Source organism: Myotis davidii, unplaced genomic scaffold (assembly GCF_000327345.1).
Source record: "Myotis davidii unplaced genomic scaffold, ASM32734v1 scaffold59, whole genome shotgun sequence".
Taxonomy (NCBI): domain Eukaryota; kingdom Metazoa; phylum Chordata; class Mammalia; order Chiroptera; family Vespertilionidae; genus Myotis; species Myotis davidii.
The window spans coordinates 7,635,781-7,652,852 of record NW_006293001.1 but is presented as its reverse complement, the minus strand read 5'-3'; the positions used below and the strand labels follow the sequence as shown (position 1 = coordinate 7,652,852).

General features: G+C 41.0%; 1 protein-coding gene across 1 annotated transcript in view; it reads left to right on the top strand.

The window, feature by feature from the left end:
- STK39 (serine/threonine kinase 39) overlaps nucleotides 1-17,072 on the top strand; it is a 207,842-nt gene that overhangs the window by 183,884 nt on the left and 6,886 nt on the right. Inside the window, exon 16 of the mRNA XM_006766522.2 lies at nucleotides 9,437-9,501. Within this exon, the coding sequence (XP_006766585.1) occupies nucleotides 9,437-9,501 (65 nt within the window). The remainder of the gene's footprint in view (nucleotides 1-9,436; nucleotides 9,502-17,072) is intronic.

The window sequence follows — 17,072 nt, the reverse complement described above, 5'->3', positions numbered from 1 at the left end:
CTGCACATCTCCTATTGGGGATGTGCCCACAACCCAGGTACATGCCCTTGACCGGAATCAAATCTGGGACCTTTCAGTCTGCAGGCCGACGCTCTATCCACTGAGCCAAACCGGTTTCGGCTAGAATTTGTATGATTTGACAAGGTCATAAAAACAGCTTAAAGCTGATTAAAAACAAAGTGACTTTGTTTCTAATCAAGTGATTATATGCATTGAAGGAGACACACATTGTTTCTCGTCTCACACAGAGTGGCCCTGTTGTCTTCATTTGTAGTACTTGCTGCATGGAAGTCTTCCTTCAGCAATGGTTGTGAGATTGTGAGTAGACTCCCAGATTGTGTTTTATCCTCAGGCCATATATACTAGTCCCTATAGTCTTTGTTAATATTTCCAGCATGTGCTTCTGGCTATGAGACTCCTCTTGGGATCTAGACACCCAGCATAATTAAGTAGACCTTGTTGCTGTAAACGGCGAAGACCTGCAAAGCTTTCTTTGTGCCTCTAGAAATCAAAGTTGGATGGATTTCCTATGTCTTATCTCTTTTCTGTGATACGATCACTTAAAAAGCTATAGTGGAAGACGGTTGAGGTTTCTGAACTGTACAGGAAGCTCTAGGTGATTTTCTAAGATATGGGCAGAAGCTGTGTGTGTGATTTACTAGGTGGGCTAGAAGATCTGATAGGCATTCTCCGAACAGCTTACCTCTAGAATGAAGAAATACCTGTGGTTCCTTAACAAAGGCATTTGGGTTTTATTAGAAAAAGCCTTCTACTTAATTCAAAAAAATCACTTGTATTTATGAAAATCCTTAATACTTTCATATACTCTGTTGCTTCACATTTCCAATACCCTTTTACTTTTTTTAGTCAGAAGTCAGCCATTAAAATACTCTACCAAAATATGCACGTGGAAAAATGCACTATTAGGGAAATGCAAATTGAAACTACAGTGAGATAACACTACACATTAATTAGAATGGCTAAGATTTAAATGATTTATACCAAGTATGTAAGGAACTGAAACTCTCCGATAGTGCTGTTGGAAATATAAAAATGGTACAATAACCCTAGAAAACATTTGGGCAATTTTTTTTAAGTTAAACATTCATCTACCGTATGATCCAGCCATTCTAATCCTAGGTATCTACCCAAGTGTACACAAAGACTTGTAAAAGCTTTATTTGTAACAGCAAACCTCAAAACAACCCAAACATCCATCCAGAGTTGACTATATAAACAAACTGTAGTAAATCCATACAATGGAATGCTACTTAGCAATAAACAGGAATGAATTATTGATAAATGCTACAACATAGATATATTTCAAAGTAATTATGATGTGTGGGAAAAGCCAGACAAAATGAGTATACACTGTCTATATGACTCTATTTGTATAAAATTTTAGAAAAATGTGAGTTAATCTATAGTGACAGTTATTTTCTGGAGAGAGTAGAAAGAAGGGCAGGGAGGGAAGATGGGGGAGTAACAAAGGGCGTGAGGAAATGTTTGGATGTGATGAATATGTTTATTATCTTGCATGTGGTGTCGGCTTCACTAATGTGTGCACGCACATTTGTCAAAACTTACCAAATTTTACACTTTAAATATGTGCAGTTTATTATATGTCAAATACAGTAAGACTGTTATAAACATACAAAAGGCCTTATCTCTAAGAGAAGATGTTAGTAAGCATTTGGGACAGTGATTGCTAAGATTATAAGGGACATGACCCCATTGAGAATCTGGTGAAAGCTACACACACCGTCTCCCCAGAAATGTGCACACAAAGTTTTGCCTGTAATTTAGGGGGTTATAACACTAAAAACTCCAAGTTAAGACACTATAGAACTCTTTATCTTTTTTGAAGAACCAAAGTACTTTTTAACAGCTATATCTCCCAAGCAATAACCCTCTTTGTTTTTCCAAAGCAAATAAATTAATTCTTCCATTCATCTCAGATGAATGTTGGGTATTCTTGGAGGCATGATTTTAAAGTTTAGACATTCTTCATATAGTATTTATTTTTACTTTCTTTATCCTCATTCTAAAGAGGAATTAAACTGTACACAGACTGTTTCTACCAGTTAAATGAAGCTACAATAATTATACCATTTCATTGCTTTCAAAATGAGCAATAATAAATAGCATGATGATTATTGGACACTTCCATTAACATATTGTGGTCCAGTTCATAAAACTCTATTTTAAAGACACTCAAGGAAATTTAGCATCAGAATATCAATGTTATGATTATACGTTAAAGGACAGATTTGATTCCAGCCAGTTTAACTATTTTAAGCTGTTTCACAATTTTTTATAATGCCAAGATAATACTAATGAACTGGAATTTATCTTAACTTTAAGGAGAATGGCAAATGTATATCCGTTTACTTCCCATAATCTTTTCCTGTTATGTGTAAATAATTACTAATATTCAAGTGTATTTGACATTTTGGTCTCAAAGCTGCTTGCTTATAGTACCTGTAACACTCCCCAAATCTCTTCTAACTACTGTTTTTTATCACCATCCAGAATTCTGAGTGAAATGCAAAGAAAATGCCATGCAATACACATATTTCCCATTTCCTCTATATTTCATTTACGATTTACACTGTCTTATACACTTGGTAATGGAAATGGCCTTCTCAGGTGATGATCCCTAATTCATCCTTGGACAGAGTCTAAGGTTTTCTAGGAAAAAGCCTCAGAGACAGATTCTCATGCAAGCAGTTTTTTGAGGCATGAGTTCATGATCAACCTCTCTGAAGCAATATAGGAAGTAGAATTTGGCAGATGGAGAAATTAAATTGCTTCCAAATCGCAGCAAACACCTCAGCTAAGTCTACAGGGAGCTTTGGATCTGTGATGACCCTTCAGCTTGTCCTTCCCTGAGGGAACAGGGCCTTGCCCCTCTCATTGCCAGTCTTTGGATGCGGGCTGCCTTTGAGGAGAGGGCCTGACCCTAGATGAGACAGCACTCTGCCTAAAGGGAATCCCAAGGAGGAATGTGGCTGAGAGTCATTCCTGAGAGGAGACCTGGGCTGCACACCACAGTTTCCCTGACCATCCCCCCGGGACTGCATGGATCCCCTAGGGAATGGCTGGTCTCTGCATGGGAGAGCTGCAAGAGGGGAAGTTAGGTTAGTGTGACTGCTAGTCCCCACGGCCACATCTAGTCGTGAGGTCACACTGATGCTCATAACTTCTGTCCCCTGCTACCCATTGTAGATTCCCTTCCCTTGGGATAGCACCTATACTAATATGGGGGTGGCCCGGGGAGTGATCTAGACTGTCATCTCTGGGGAAAAAACTGAATGAAAAATGGCCAATCTCTAAAGTACTGGTTGCCTAGGATGCCCAATATTCATTTGTGATGAGCCCAGAGTTCACTTATTTGCTTTGGGAAAACTGTCGCATAAGAGACATTTGTAGAAATTCTTCTAAGATTCGATTAATTCTTCAGGTCCTACCCTAGGGTTTTTAGAACCCTGTAAATTGACATGTACTATATGTCAAGCCCTAGGAACATAGCAGTGAACAAAGTAGATAAAAGTTCCTGTACTCCTTGGAGTTTATGCTCTAGATGTGGGGGCTAAATGAAGGGCTGCATCCACAATTGACTCATGAAGATGTAGTATGTTTGGTGCTATGAGAAGGAAACATTCTGGGGAAAGACAGAGGGAATGAGGTGATAGTGGGGACATTTGAGCAGAAGCTGGTGGAAAGGAGGGAGGTGTTCATGAAGGAGGGGCCTTTACTTCCAGCTTAAGGAATGGCAGATAGAGGTTCTCGGATAGCAGCCTGCTCTGAATGCTCGAGGGCGAGCACGGAGACCATAGTGGCTACAGCAGAGTGGTGAGGGATGAGGTCAGAGCGGGAGCAGGAGGCCAGGTCAGCTGGGGTTTATCGACCAGTGTGGAGACTGTGGCTTTTACCCTGAGCTGTATGTAATGCCATCAGAGGGTTTTGAGTAGAAAAGTGGCATAGCCTGATTACATGTTAGAAGGCTCAGCTGACTGCTGGGGGTGGCTGCACCATCAAGAAACAAGAATGGAAGCAGGGAGACCACAGGCTATTGTATTAGTCCAGACAGATGAGCAGTGATGGCAGTCATACTTGGGTAGTAGCAGTGGGCAGAGGTGGTGAGAAGTGGTCAGTTCAGTGTATGGATATATTTCAAAGGTTTACCTTTTGCAGAGGTGAATAAGATTTTGTCTGGGTTATAAAAGAGTTTGAATCTAGTGAGGATATCAGATCTGTAATGAGTTAACTCTTCACATAATGGTAGAGATCCAGAGGATAGTGGGGGTTACGGAGCCCTTCCTGGGAAAATCCAGAAAATAAACTGAAGAGGAAGGTTGAGACTGGACTACAGAGGGTCTCATGGGCCAAAAAGCTTAGATTTTATCCTGAAGTTGATGTGAACAGTTAACGGTATTACCTACAGAGGCAACACATTCCAGTTGATGACTTAGATTCTCCGGGTCACTTCGGTGTGAGTGTGAGAAAAGGGGCTCATGAGGAGGAGTTAAGAGCTAACACAAGGAAACCAGTTAATAAATAGATGCAGTTGTCCAGGGTAGAGATAATAAGCTAATATTTATTCGCAGGCCGACGCTCCATCTACTGAGCCAAACTGGTTCGGCAACTTGCTATATATTAATCACTGTTCTAAACCCTTTGTGTGTATTAGTTCAGTTTTTTTAAATTTAAATTCTTTATTGTTTAAAGCAGCGGTTCTCAACCTGTGGGTCGCGACCCCTTTGGGGGTCAAACGACCCTTTCACAGGGGTCGCGCAACCTAAGACCATCGGCAAACACATATATAATTACTTATTTTTTAAAAGTCGAACGACCCTTTCACAGGGGTCGCCTAAGACCATCCTACATATCAGATATTTACATTATGATTCATAACAGTATAAAAATTACAGTTATGAAGTAGCAACGAAAATAATTTTATGGTTGGGGGTCACCACAACATGAGGAACTGTATTAAAGGGTCACGGCATTTGGAAGGTTGAGAACCACTGGTTTAAAGTATTACATATGTCTCCTTTTCCCCCATTGACCTCTTCCCCCTACTGTCTGTGTCCATTTGTTATGCTTATATGCATGCATACAAGTCCTTTGATTGATCTTTCAACCCCCCAGGAGCTCAGTGCTTGAAACAATTCTACCAGGTAGGCACTATTAATACCCACATTTTAAAGATACAGAGCCCCAAGCACCAAAAGGCTAAGTAAACTTGCAAGTTTATAGGGTCACACAGCTCTAAGTAGGAAGGAGGATTTGAATTCAGGTCCTCTGGCTGACGAAGTCAGGCTCTTATACGCTATGCTACACTCATCTCATAAATACAAGAGCCTGGAGATTTAGGGAAAATAACAGGGTAAATCTTTTATTATTGTTAGTAAGCCATAATTTTGCATCAGTGTTAAAGCAGTATCCATGAGAAACCCACCCTCATATCGTCTCCTTTCTCCTTACTCAGAGCTTGGATTCTCTGTTCTCACCCATTTTTCTTTCTGTGCACTCTCACGCTGCCTCTCTAAGCAATACAGTATAGAGAGCAGGTGTTCAAGGTACATCTTTGGCTAAAACAATGTTGTGACATCATCACCTTGTCAGGTAACCCAAGCTCTTGTGTTCTCTCAGAAATTTCTTACTAGGGAATAACATCAGACTCGGTGTTCACTGGTGTGCGTTTCCACACAGCTTTTGTTTGGGATATCTCAAATTAAATAAGTCAACTCACAGCCACCAGAACATCAGTACTGTATAAGGTTGTTGTGAAATATACTGGTATCCAGGGAGAAAAGTGTATCTTTTGACTAATCAGAATACAAACATAGTAAAATAGTCACTATATGACTGTTATTTTTCTAACTGTCAAAATGTGGAGAGTTTGAGTAGTGCCCGGGTTTTACAGAGGAAATTGTCTGGAGAATGCCTGACACCGTTTGCCCAAGAAACATCAGCTCTGCTGCCTTGCCTGTGTTTACATTTGGGGAGATATTAAGCATCTTTTTCATATGCCTGTTAATGATATTAACAGTTTCATAAAGCAGAGTACTTCTCATACTTCAAACCAAATGTAATCCAAAAGAGCAAACAGAAACTTCTAGCCCTGACAGGCATTGAAGACTAAAGCATGACTCAGGGACACAAAAAATAGCTTGCTCACAAAGGACCAGGTAGCCCCAGTGGTAGGGCTGGAAGGCCACAACCCTTGGAGCGTCTGTGAGTGTTACCTGTGTCTCGTGTGGCTGAGACAGAGAAAGCCCTTGTGGCTGAAGAGAGAGGGCTGGGAAGGGATGACCTCAAAGAAGATTACAGAGCCTGTTAGACACCCGGGGGATGAGTTTCATTTGGGGAAAGCCATGAGGGTTGGAAATGAGTTGATGGCCACTGAATAAGCAGGTTCAGAAGCCCCGCATTTTTTTGGAAACTGGAATACCTTAAAACGTGAAGTTCGGTGCTATGAGCACATACTTGAGAAGCTCTCACAACCAGTCCTACCTACCCAGCCCTTTCTTCCCAGCTCACGTTCCAGGTAAGGAGCATTTTGATTGTGGAAACCCAGGTGCACAGTCAGGAGAAGGGAGAAAGCAGTGACACCCATCTTTTTAATGAGCATTGCTGCTGGGAGAGAAATTAGCATCACCCTGAATTTTATGTGATGTCAGTTAAATGAAGGTGTTTTATAGCACTTTACAACAAATTAGAATCAACTAAATTGAAAATACGCCTAGCAGCTGGGATAAGTAATCAGGTAAGAGGCCAGTTTTGCTATTTTTGCTTTGAGCTGAAGACAGAATTTGAATTTCTAATATCCCCAAGGTTCACCGTTGGGGAGCGCGGTTTTTCCGGGATGATTGTTTAAGATGCTAGCCACTCAAGTCTTGCCCTCCCGTCTACAGCTTGCTCAGCCATGATCCTTGGAAATCGGCCCGAGGACACACTGAGTAGAGCGGGTTGTGATTAGTGCAGGACAGCCTGCTTTGGCGGCACTGTAGAGAACAGACTGGAAACAGATGACCCAGAAAGAACAAGGCAGTAAATCACCCACATCAGCTGAGAGACTTTCATGAAAGGACTGAGATTCCTATAAAGACTTTATGGCCACTTGTGAAATCAGCCCCAATCCAAGGAGCTATTAGAACACTCTCATGTTGTCAGAAAGAGCTGCTGCCATTTGCATACCCGCTGCCCTGACAGCGTCAGCACTGGTGTTGGTGGGCAAGGCTTTTCCCTCCAGGAGCTGGTGTTTCTGGCTGGGATCACCAGAAGACTTTAGCATCTGAACTGTGTCAGGAAGCTGGTGAGGAGGCCAGCGAAGTTTGGTGGTGATAACTACACAGATTGGTGGCCCAGGATCTACCTGATGTGTGTGTGAGTTTGTGTGTGTGGACAAAAGAAAGAGGAGAGAAAGATGAGCGGGATTTTTACCATAAGTGAAACTTTGCAGATCTCTCCGAATGGAAGTGTTAGGAGGGCCACAGAGGGAGATAAAAGGATGCTTGTCATGACGGTTCAGAAAGAGAAATAGGCCATGTTGAGTACAGTAGTCCCCCTTCTCCCTGGTTTTGCTTTCTGCAGTTTCAGTCACCCATGGTCAACCACGGTCTGAAAATATTCAATGGATGATTCCAGAAATAAATAAATAGTTACATTTTAAATTGCACTCTATTCTGAGGAGTATAAAATTTCACACTGTACAGCGCCGATCTGACCCAGATGTGAATCCTGTCCAGGACCTCCACTCTATATACGTTCTCTGCCTGTTAGTCGTTTAGTAGCCATCCTGGTTGTCATAGTGACTGTGGCAGTATCGCAGTGCTTTTGTTCAGATAACCCTTATTTTGCTTAATAATGGCCCCAAAGTGCAAGAATAGTGATGCTGGCAATTCAGATATGCAAAACAGAAACTGTAAAGTGCTTCCTTTAAGTGAAAAGGTATATATGTATGTATATATAGGGATATACATACATAGGGAAAAACAGACTGTATAGGGTCTGTACTATCCACAGTTTTAGGCATCCACTGGGGTCTTGGAACATATCCCCTGTGGATAAGGGGGGACTACTGTATATAATTTTCACTTTTCCCCCTTTGCAGCTGATAGATTAAAACAGGGGTGGGGAACATTCGGCCCACAGGCCATAATAAGGCCAACGAAATCATTTGGTCTGGCCCTGCCAAGGCATTAGGGGTGAGTTAATTAAATGTTTGACCAAATATAGCAGGCTAATTTTTAAGTCAATAATTTTGTATGGTCCACGAATGATGTTATAAATATCCAAATGGCTTAGCAGAAAAACGGTTCCCCACCCCTGGATTAAATGAAATAAACTCATTTGCATAAAATCTATGTATCTCGGTTTTCAGTTAACCTCAGTGAAAAATATAATTTGCAGATTTCTTTCTACTTGTAAGCATTGTACTTGAAACACTTTTCTCAAAATATTCATACATTTATTATGTATCTTAAAATATTCCGATAACTTTTCAGATACCTAATTAGTGAAGCAGCAGATAATTTTGATAATGAAAAAACTCTTCCCTAATTTCTTGGATAGTAACTGCTCCCTTCCTAACCAACAGCCCTCACCCGACTTTCAGTACTTTACATGTTAAGTTTGGGTATGGAGAGAGGAAGGCATTAAATCTCTGTCATCATTACCTTTGGTATTATTGTCCATAAACTGTACCCTAAGCCAGCAGGAAGGGCTGACTCCGCCAGAGCATCAAATATATCATGACACCATGGAGAATGGGGCAGGTCTCTGATGAATCCAGCTAATGGTGGAAACACATCTTCACTATGGAGCTTCAAACTGACAGCCTCGAGTGCTCGACCCTGTTCACACGACTTGGGAAGTGTTCAAGGCGGCCCTTCACTGGCCTGACAGATCACTGTGCTCCGAAAGCATTAAAACATATGCCCGAGTCATACAGGTTATCTGTCCACTGCATTTTGTGGCTTTGGTAAACATGGGCGCAGAAATTTGAGTGAATTTATAGGACAGGAGTTCAAATGTGCTGACCTGTTATTTCCAAAGAAACGGTGTCGGCTCCTCTGTGCTCTGCGCTGCCCTCTCCTGGCTCCGACATTTCTTAGTAATAGGTGATGAGAAAAAACCAAGTGGTGGAAACGCGTCTGTCATTTCTCACTTTATTTTCTGAAAGTGAGGTCAGTGTACAGTTAATTCTAAATCAACTGCACATTATTAATTCTGATGTACCAAAGATGTAAGTTGGTGTAGGAAATACATGAGAGTAGCTTGGCCACTTATATGGATTTCACAATGCCTGTGAAAAATAATTTTGCAGCTAATTGCATCATTCGTCAAATTTTCTGAATCATTGATGTGAAAATCCAACGTTACGGGAAATAATTTGAACACTTTTCTCCATGTTTGTATTTTTCAGTGGCTGCTAATTTACAGAAGATTGTAGATGACCCCAAAGCTTTAAAAACCTTGACATTTAAGTTGGTAAGTGGAAAGTTATGGGAAGAAGGTAAATCTGCTGCCATGAGGTGCCATCAAGGAATAATAATAGCGTTTCATACCCTGCTCTGTAATTTTAGTGCTGCTGTTACTTCCTTTCGGGATCCCTTTTTTGCATCCATCATTTGCCTGTTGGACATTTGGGAACATTTTCTGATCATGACCAGAAATTTCCTCTTCCGTCAGCATAGCTTGTCCTTTTACCATTACATCTTTAATGAAGAGTGGCCACTTGAGAATCTTGAACACCATGCCATTTTGCTTTCAGTTTTTATGGCTACTTGACCATGTAGAACAAAATTAAACTGAATTCCAAGCAACTCTTTTTTTTTTTTCAGGTTTAAAACATTTATTATTTGGATGATGTATTTCATCATTTTCAGTAATTTGTTTTTTAAAGAGAGTGTGTGTTTTTTTTTCAATCACAATTGACATACAATATTATATTAGTTTCATGTGGTACACACCAAAGTGTTGGTAGACCTTAAATTGCTTGCAGCATTCTGACTGTCCCTTGATACAATTAATTTAGATTTTTAAAATGAGTCACTTAATGTACTGTTTGCTAAAACTTTTACTAATGCATTCCTGAAGCTAAATGGTTCTAACTTAAAAATGAGGCTGATTATTATAGAAATTGGAAGCAATTGTAGAACAGTTCTCTGAAGGCTAGTGAACAAAGACAACATCTTAGCTCCACATTGCAAATCGCAATAACAGTTTCTCACAGGAGATACTCCAGCAGTTTTTCTGCACAAGTGGATTTTTAATAGAATAATGGGGGTGGCCACAGAAATACAGAATACTGAGCATTTTGGGGTCATTGTGAAACCAAGCGAGGGTGGAGAGAAGTCCAAATAGACAAAAGTGACTATTTCTTGAAAGTTTTAACAAGCCTCCCATTAAGTACCCATTTGTAAACTATAAGTTAATTGTATTAAGGGCCAGTCAGAATGCTGCAAGCAATTTAAGGTCTAGTAGATGATCAACACTTCGCTGTATGCAACATGTATTGATGATCTGTTTCTTTTATTTCTTCTCAAATTTAATAGAAACGGTGCATGGCCAAAAATGCTAAGTGATTATTAGTTACAGTAAATGTTTGCCTGGTGCTAACTAGCTTTCTGGTCTTGCTTCTCATCTAGTTTTGGGTAGGTAGGCTATGTGTGATCAAAGACCTGCACAGAATTTATCTGATGAAATTTGTTTTGCTGCGATAATTTTAAAAAACCATTTTATTCAGACATAGAGTGATAAATTAACAAATTGAAAATTTCACCTTCTTGCTTAGGACTTCTCTGTCACCTCTTACGTTTCTAATTCACCTACATCTTTGTAAACCACTTTCATTTTACATGAAAATATATATTGATGAGAAAATGGCACCCTGTGCCCAGCATTTCAAGCAATATTAACATTTTTGTATTCATTTTTATACCATTAGAAAGCAGTTACAACATACCACCTCCAGAACATTTCCCTGTTTGAACATGTAAACAGAGAGATGAGAGACTAAAACTCTCATGCTGGCTTATTCCCCCGTCTCTCAACCTGTTTACCTATAAAAGAGGGAGAGCAACCCTGCCTCTTGCCTACAACTGTAGGTTTCATATAACGGCTGCTAGAGTGTCTATGAATGGAAGGGGGATGTGAAAGTCCCTCTCATGTCCTACTTTAATCAGTTTTACTTTCCTGGATTCTCTCTCTTGATTCTGTCTTGGGATCCTCTTATCTTCAGAAACTGACCCTCCTGCCTACACCTCGCCAGCCCCTAGCTCTGCTTACCACACTGAGGCGGTAGCCGGAGTAACTCTTCCACAATCACCATGCTCCACTTGGTTCTTCGCTGTCCTTGTCTAAAAGTCAATCCCCTGAACATGGTTGAGGAAGCCCTCCCTGGTTGCCTTTCTTAATTTGACCAGCCCCCATGCATTTATTCTCTTTCTCTGTCTGCCTGTTCCCTCCTGCTTTCATCTGTTAGCCCATTGTATGTATTTTTCCCTCTATTAAAATAACTTCTTCCCCAACTCTGTCAGGGCCTAGACATGTGCCAATTTTTTGCCTAATTTTTACTTTCTCTGATTTCCAATCCTGGTTTAGGTGCTCCTATATTCTCCTCCACAAGGATTATATTGTACTGACATTTTATAGACTCTAATTTATATCTCTAATAAATCTAGAGACTTTGGGTGGATAGAGATTTCTGCCTTGGATCCCCCAGTGCCTAGCACGGTGGCTGGCACAGCAGGGGCCTGATAATAATTAAAATATATCAGAGTCCAAATCTCACTTAGAAAAACTTCAGCCTAATCTTCATAGGACACTGGCATCTTGATTAAAGCCAGAGATTCAAATTGGTTATTTTATTGAAGAATGAGAGATCAAAGTATTTCATAAGCATGTTTCCTCATAAGCCACTGCTACTTGTAGCACTTTTATCTGTCACCTGCTTGTCATTTTAATCTCAGAGCTTTCTTTGCTTTCTGAAGGAGACCACTAGGGACCAGAATTTGTCTAAAGAACTGCAGTATCTTGGTACTGTGGTCTTGACGTTGCTAGACAAAGGTTTCACTCGGGGTGACGGGGACACTTTAAAAAATTACTATTGCCTGGGTCCTGCTCCAGATAAACTAATTTAATTGCTCTTGGTGCAGCCTGGGAATTTCGAAAACACCCCCTGGTGCTTCCAGTGTGGAGCTGAGAAGCATTCCATGTGTAGGCCCCTCCTCTGATCTCTCTCCTCTCCCCATTCCCACACTATTGGAAACATTTGGCTCAAGTTTGAAAAGATGTCTGTTCTTATCTTGTCTGTCTGCTTGTATGAGAAAAACAATGGCACAAGGTGAAAGGACACTGGTTACATAAAGAAGTGCTATTATGTTTTTCTCTGCCCAATCTTTAGTTTCAGATCTTTAGCTTCACTGGACAGATAAGTGAGGTGTGATTTCCATTGTTGACATGGCCAAGGACAGGCAGATCAGAAACCCTTTTTAAAAAGCACTTTTAACAAAGTGGTTCAGGCATAGAGGGCATTTCAGCTCAAATATAATTTGCTTCAGGTTTGACATTTCTGTACTATTTTGTTGTTGTTTTAAGACAAGGCTCCATAAATGTCATTTTAAATTTGTTACCTTGCAATTTTTAAAGCAAATGAGTCTTGCTGCTTTCATGTGGAAGCTTTGAAATTGCATTAGTGCAAATCTGAAGTAAGAATACAGATTGTAAGTACATGTAATTTGCACCCAATTGGTACACATATACATGCACATTATATATTTTAGTTACTGAAGTTGAATAACATGCATTGCAGATAGCAAATTTAATGAGTATTTTGGTAATTAACAATAAAAGGGCCTTATCTTTGGAGGCTTTCCGCTTAGGCTACATGACTAACATTTTTCAAAGAACAACATAAAGCTGGGAAACTGTCAGTTCAGGGAGATCCATGGAGCGGCTCTCAAACAATGGTTCTCCAAGTGTGGTCCCAAGGCTGGTAGTGCCAGCTCCACCTGGAAGCTGGAAACTTGATAAAAATGCAAATCCCAGGGTCCATCTCAGGCCTGAAGAATCAGAATTTCTGGGGGATGGGGCATGGGGATCTGTGTTTTAACAGTCTGTCCAGGTGATTCTGGTCTAGGCTAAAGCTTGAGAACCATTGCTTTAAAGGAAACTTGGAGGTTCACAAGGGTACAACAGTGGTTTGCAAACTCTACCAAACCTTTGAATCACCTGGGAGCTCAAATATCCCAGTGCCCAGGCCGTATCCCCCAGACCAATCAAACCTCTGGGGTGGACACGGGCATTAGTATGTTTTCAAGCTCTCCAGCTAGTTCCAACAGGTTTGGGGTGAAGGGATCCTTTTGGGTGACACCTGCTGGTCTGGCAGGAGGGGTGAGGAGGTGGGGAGCATCAGGAGCGCAGACACTTGAGTGAGCGCAGGCATCACTGTCCTGCCATGCTGGGTTCCTGATCCTGGGTACATTTCCCTTTGAAGCTGGGGTTCACAAAATGTGGGCCTTGGAATTCTGGGGTTCCTTGAGACCCTTTTTAGAGTCTACTGGGTGTGAAAACTCTCCTTATAATACTAAGATGTTACTTGCCTTTTCCATTGTGTTGACATTGGTAGAAAAGCCCGGGTGGGTAAAACTGCTAATGTCAGCATGAATCAAGGCAGGAACCTCAAACTGTACCATAGCCATTCTGTTATCCACAGGCATGCGCACACTCAGTCACTGTTTAAATCCAAAAAAAGCTGGTGTCATTTAAGAATTTTCCTAATACGGCAAGAAACATAGATTTTATTAAATCTGTCTACTTGAGGACACGTTTTTAATGTTGGGAAGCACTTCTTCAGTCACTGAAGTGCAGTGATTGTGCCCACGAAAAGCACGTGTGAGATTGTGTGAGTTGTGAGCTGAGCCACCCATTTTTTTTTTTTTCTTGAAAGAATAACTGACAAACTATGGTTATTCAGACAAGGGATGTGGCAGACATTTTTTCCAAAACGAACCAAGTAAGCCTGGAAATTCACGGAGAATAATGACAGCTTTATTGTTAATAATAAATTCTAGCTTTTGAACGCAAATAGGATTTTGGGAAACTTGTATCTGCCACTCTATATGTGACAGCCCCCTAGTACTTAGAGACTTTTCTGATGAGATAGGTGATATGGTGTGAAATATGTCAACACTGGAAAATCTGCATTAGATGATGCATGGTAAGAAGATCCATTCAGACTTCCTTGCAAGATAGCAGAGTAGGTAAACGCTGTGCTTGCCTCCTCCCACGACCATATCAATATTGTAGAAAATTGATGAGAACCAACCATACGAAGATGCACTGAACAGAAATTCTATAACTAAGGAGATAAAGAAGACTGGTAGGAGGGACTGATAGAACCAGCCGGTCCTACACCCACATGTGGCAGTAAAGAATCAGAAGGGATATCTTCTCTGAGCAGATCCCCCCTGAGGAGGAAGGGTCCCAGTGGGGCACTAGTGCCAGGAAGGGGGTCCTCATAACATCTGGCTGTGAAAGCCAGTGAGGATTGCATCTGAGTGAAACGGGGGGCTGCTGGAGTTCCTTTTGAAGAGCCTGCACATGGACTTGCAAACACAGCTCAAAAAGTGCCAGGGGTCAGAAGCACTGGCAGGCATCATTGCTCCTTGCTCCTTTGTTGAGCTCTTTTCCCCACCCAGCCTGCAGGCATGCACCAAATCTGAACTCTCCAACGCTATTTCCGTCTACACTGGTAACTCCGAGACCCCACCCAACTCATGTTTCAGGCCCAAGCCTTCCAGTGGCTTTTGCACACAAGCAGCAAGCCTCGGCTCACATTGTGAACTTTCCAAGATCTCTCAAAGGTCTACAGATCCCAAACGAGCAGTGGCTGGCCTCAGTGTGCCTAATACTAAGCAGACACAAGCCTGGCACAAGTGGCCCCCATGCGCAGCACTGGTGGCAGCCAGCCTTAGTTCCCAGCATAACCTCTTCCAAGTGCCTTTAAGTCCCCACAGTGGCAACCAACGGCAAATCACTCTGTAGCTCCCACCAGGGGACCTACACCAGAGCACCTCCCAACCAGCTCCACAAACAAATCCAAAGGGTGGACTTGGCTGGCACGTAAGCACCTGCACAATAGCGTGCCCTCTGTAGTCACAGCCAGTCCTCACAGCCAATCATCCTGAGGATCAGCGCTAACACCAATCAAGGCTCAGCTACAACAGTTGGGCACATAAAACCCAGACCTAGGACACTCCTGGAAGTCTGAACTCAGGTGGCCAAGGAGACTGCACCCCTAGGCCCCTACCACTTAGCGCTGCTCTGCCTAGACCAGGAGATGTAGGGAATCAGCCAGAATGAGGAGACAAACATGTCCCAAATGACAGACTAGGACAGATCTCCAGAAAAAAGAATGAAATGGAAATAAGCAATCTACCAGATATAGAGTTCAAAACACTGGCTATAAGGATTCTCAGTGAACATAGGGGAAGAATACATGAACTCAGAATTTCAACAGCGATAGAAACCATGAAATGAAAATAAAATATCTGAAGTTAACTAACAAGCAAAATAGAGATGACAAAAAAGTAAAAAGTAATGACCAAAACATTGACGTGCTGGGGTTAAGTAAAATTATAGTGATTTTAGAATGTGTTCAAATTTAAATGATCATCAACTTAAAATGGACTGTTATAAACATAGCTTGGTATATAAGAAGCACCTGATAACTGCAAGAGATATACAGGAAATAAAGTGAAGGGAATTCAAACATACTATAGAAAGTAGTTAATTAGCAAAAGCATAAGAAAAATAGATAACTACATAAATAATGGGAACATTATTAAAATGGTAATAAGCATACCTATCAATAATTACTTTAAATCAGTGGTTCTCAACCTTCCTAATGGCGAGACCCTTTAATACAGTTCCTCATGTTGTGGTGACCCCCAATTTCATTGTTACAAATTGAACATAATTAAAGCATAGTGATTAATCACAAAAACAATATGTAATTATATATGTGTTTTCCGATGGTCTTAGGCGACCCCTGTGAAAGGGTCATTCGACCCCCAAAGGGATCACGACCCACAGGTTGAGAATCTCTGCTTTAAATGGACTAAATGCTCCAACCAAAAGACATAGGGTGGCTCAATGGATTAAAAACAAGACCCATAAATATTCTGCTTACAAGAGATTGAAAAATACACAGACTCTAAGTAAAGGGTTGGAAAAGATATTTCATGCAAATATAAAGGGGGGGGAAAGCTGGGGTAGCAATATTTATATCAGACAGACAACACAGACTTTAAAACAAAGCCTGTAACAAGAGAGAAAGAAGGACATTTCATGAAAAAGGGATCAATCCATGAAGAGGATATAACTTGGGTAATCTATGTACCCAACATAAGAGCACCTAAATATATAAAGCAAACATTGGTGGACAAAGGAGAGATTGACAGTCATAGTAGGAATCTTTAGCATCTCATTGACATCAATGGATAGATCATCCAGACAGAAAATCAACAAGGAGATAGTGGCCTTAGAGCCTATGGACTTAAAACAGTATCAGTTATAAGTGCACATGAAACGTTTCCCAATGCACTTAAATATAGACCTCATGTTAGGCCACAAAACAAGTCTCAATACATTTTTAAAAATTGATTCTTCTTCTATCAAAATGTTATAAAACTAGAAATCAGTGACAATTAGGAAGCTGAAAAATACAGTATTGCTAAATAACATGCTATTAAATAATGAATGGGTTAATGCTGGGAGCCGGTCCATCCTTGCTGTTTCAAGGGACCTGGCATATATGGCGTACTATTCTTAATATGTTTGCTCACCTTCTTGGCACTATGTGTTTTAACCAAGGTCACCTCTCCGAGAAAGGTTGTTTCCCCAGGTAGAGATTTTCCCCTGAAGTTAGGGAGGGAATAAAACCCCTTCACTAAGTGCCAGGCGGGTAATTAATCTCTTTAACTACGAACAATCATGCTTAAGCTACATAATCTTTACTCCCTGGAATGGAGATAAGAAACACCCTAACCTTTGGC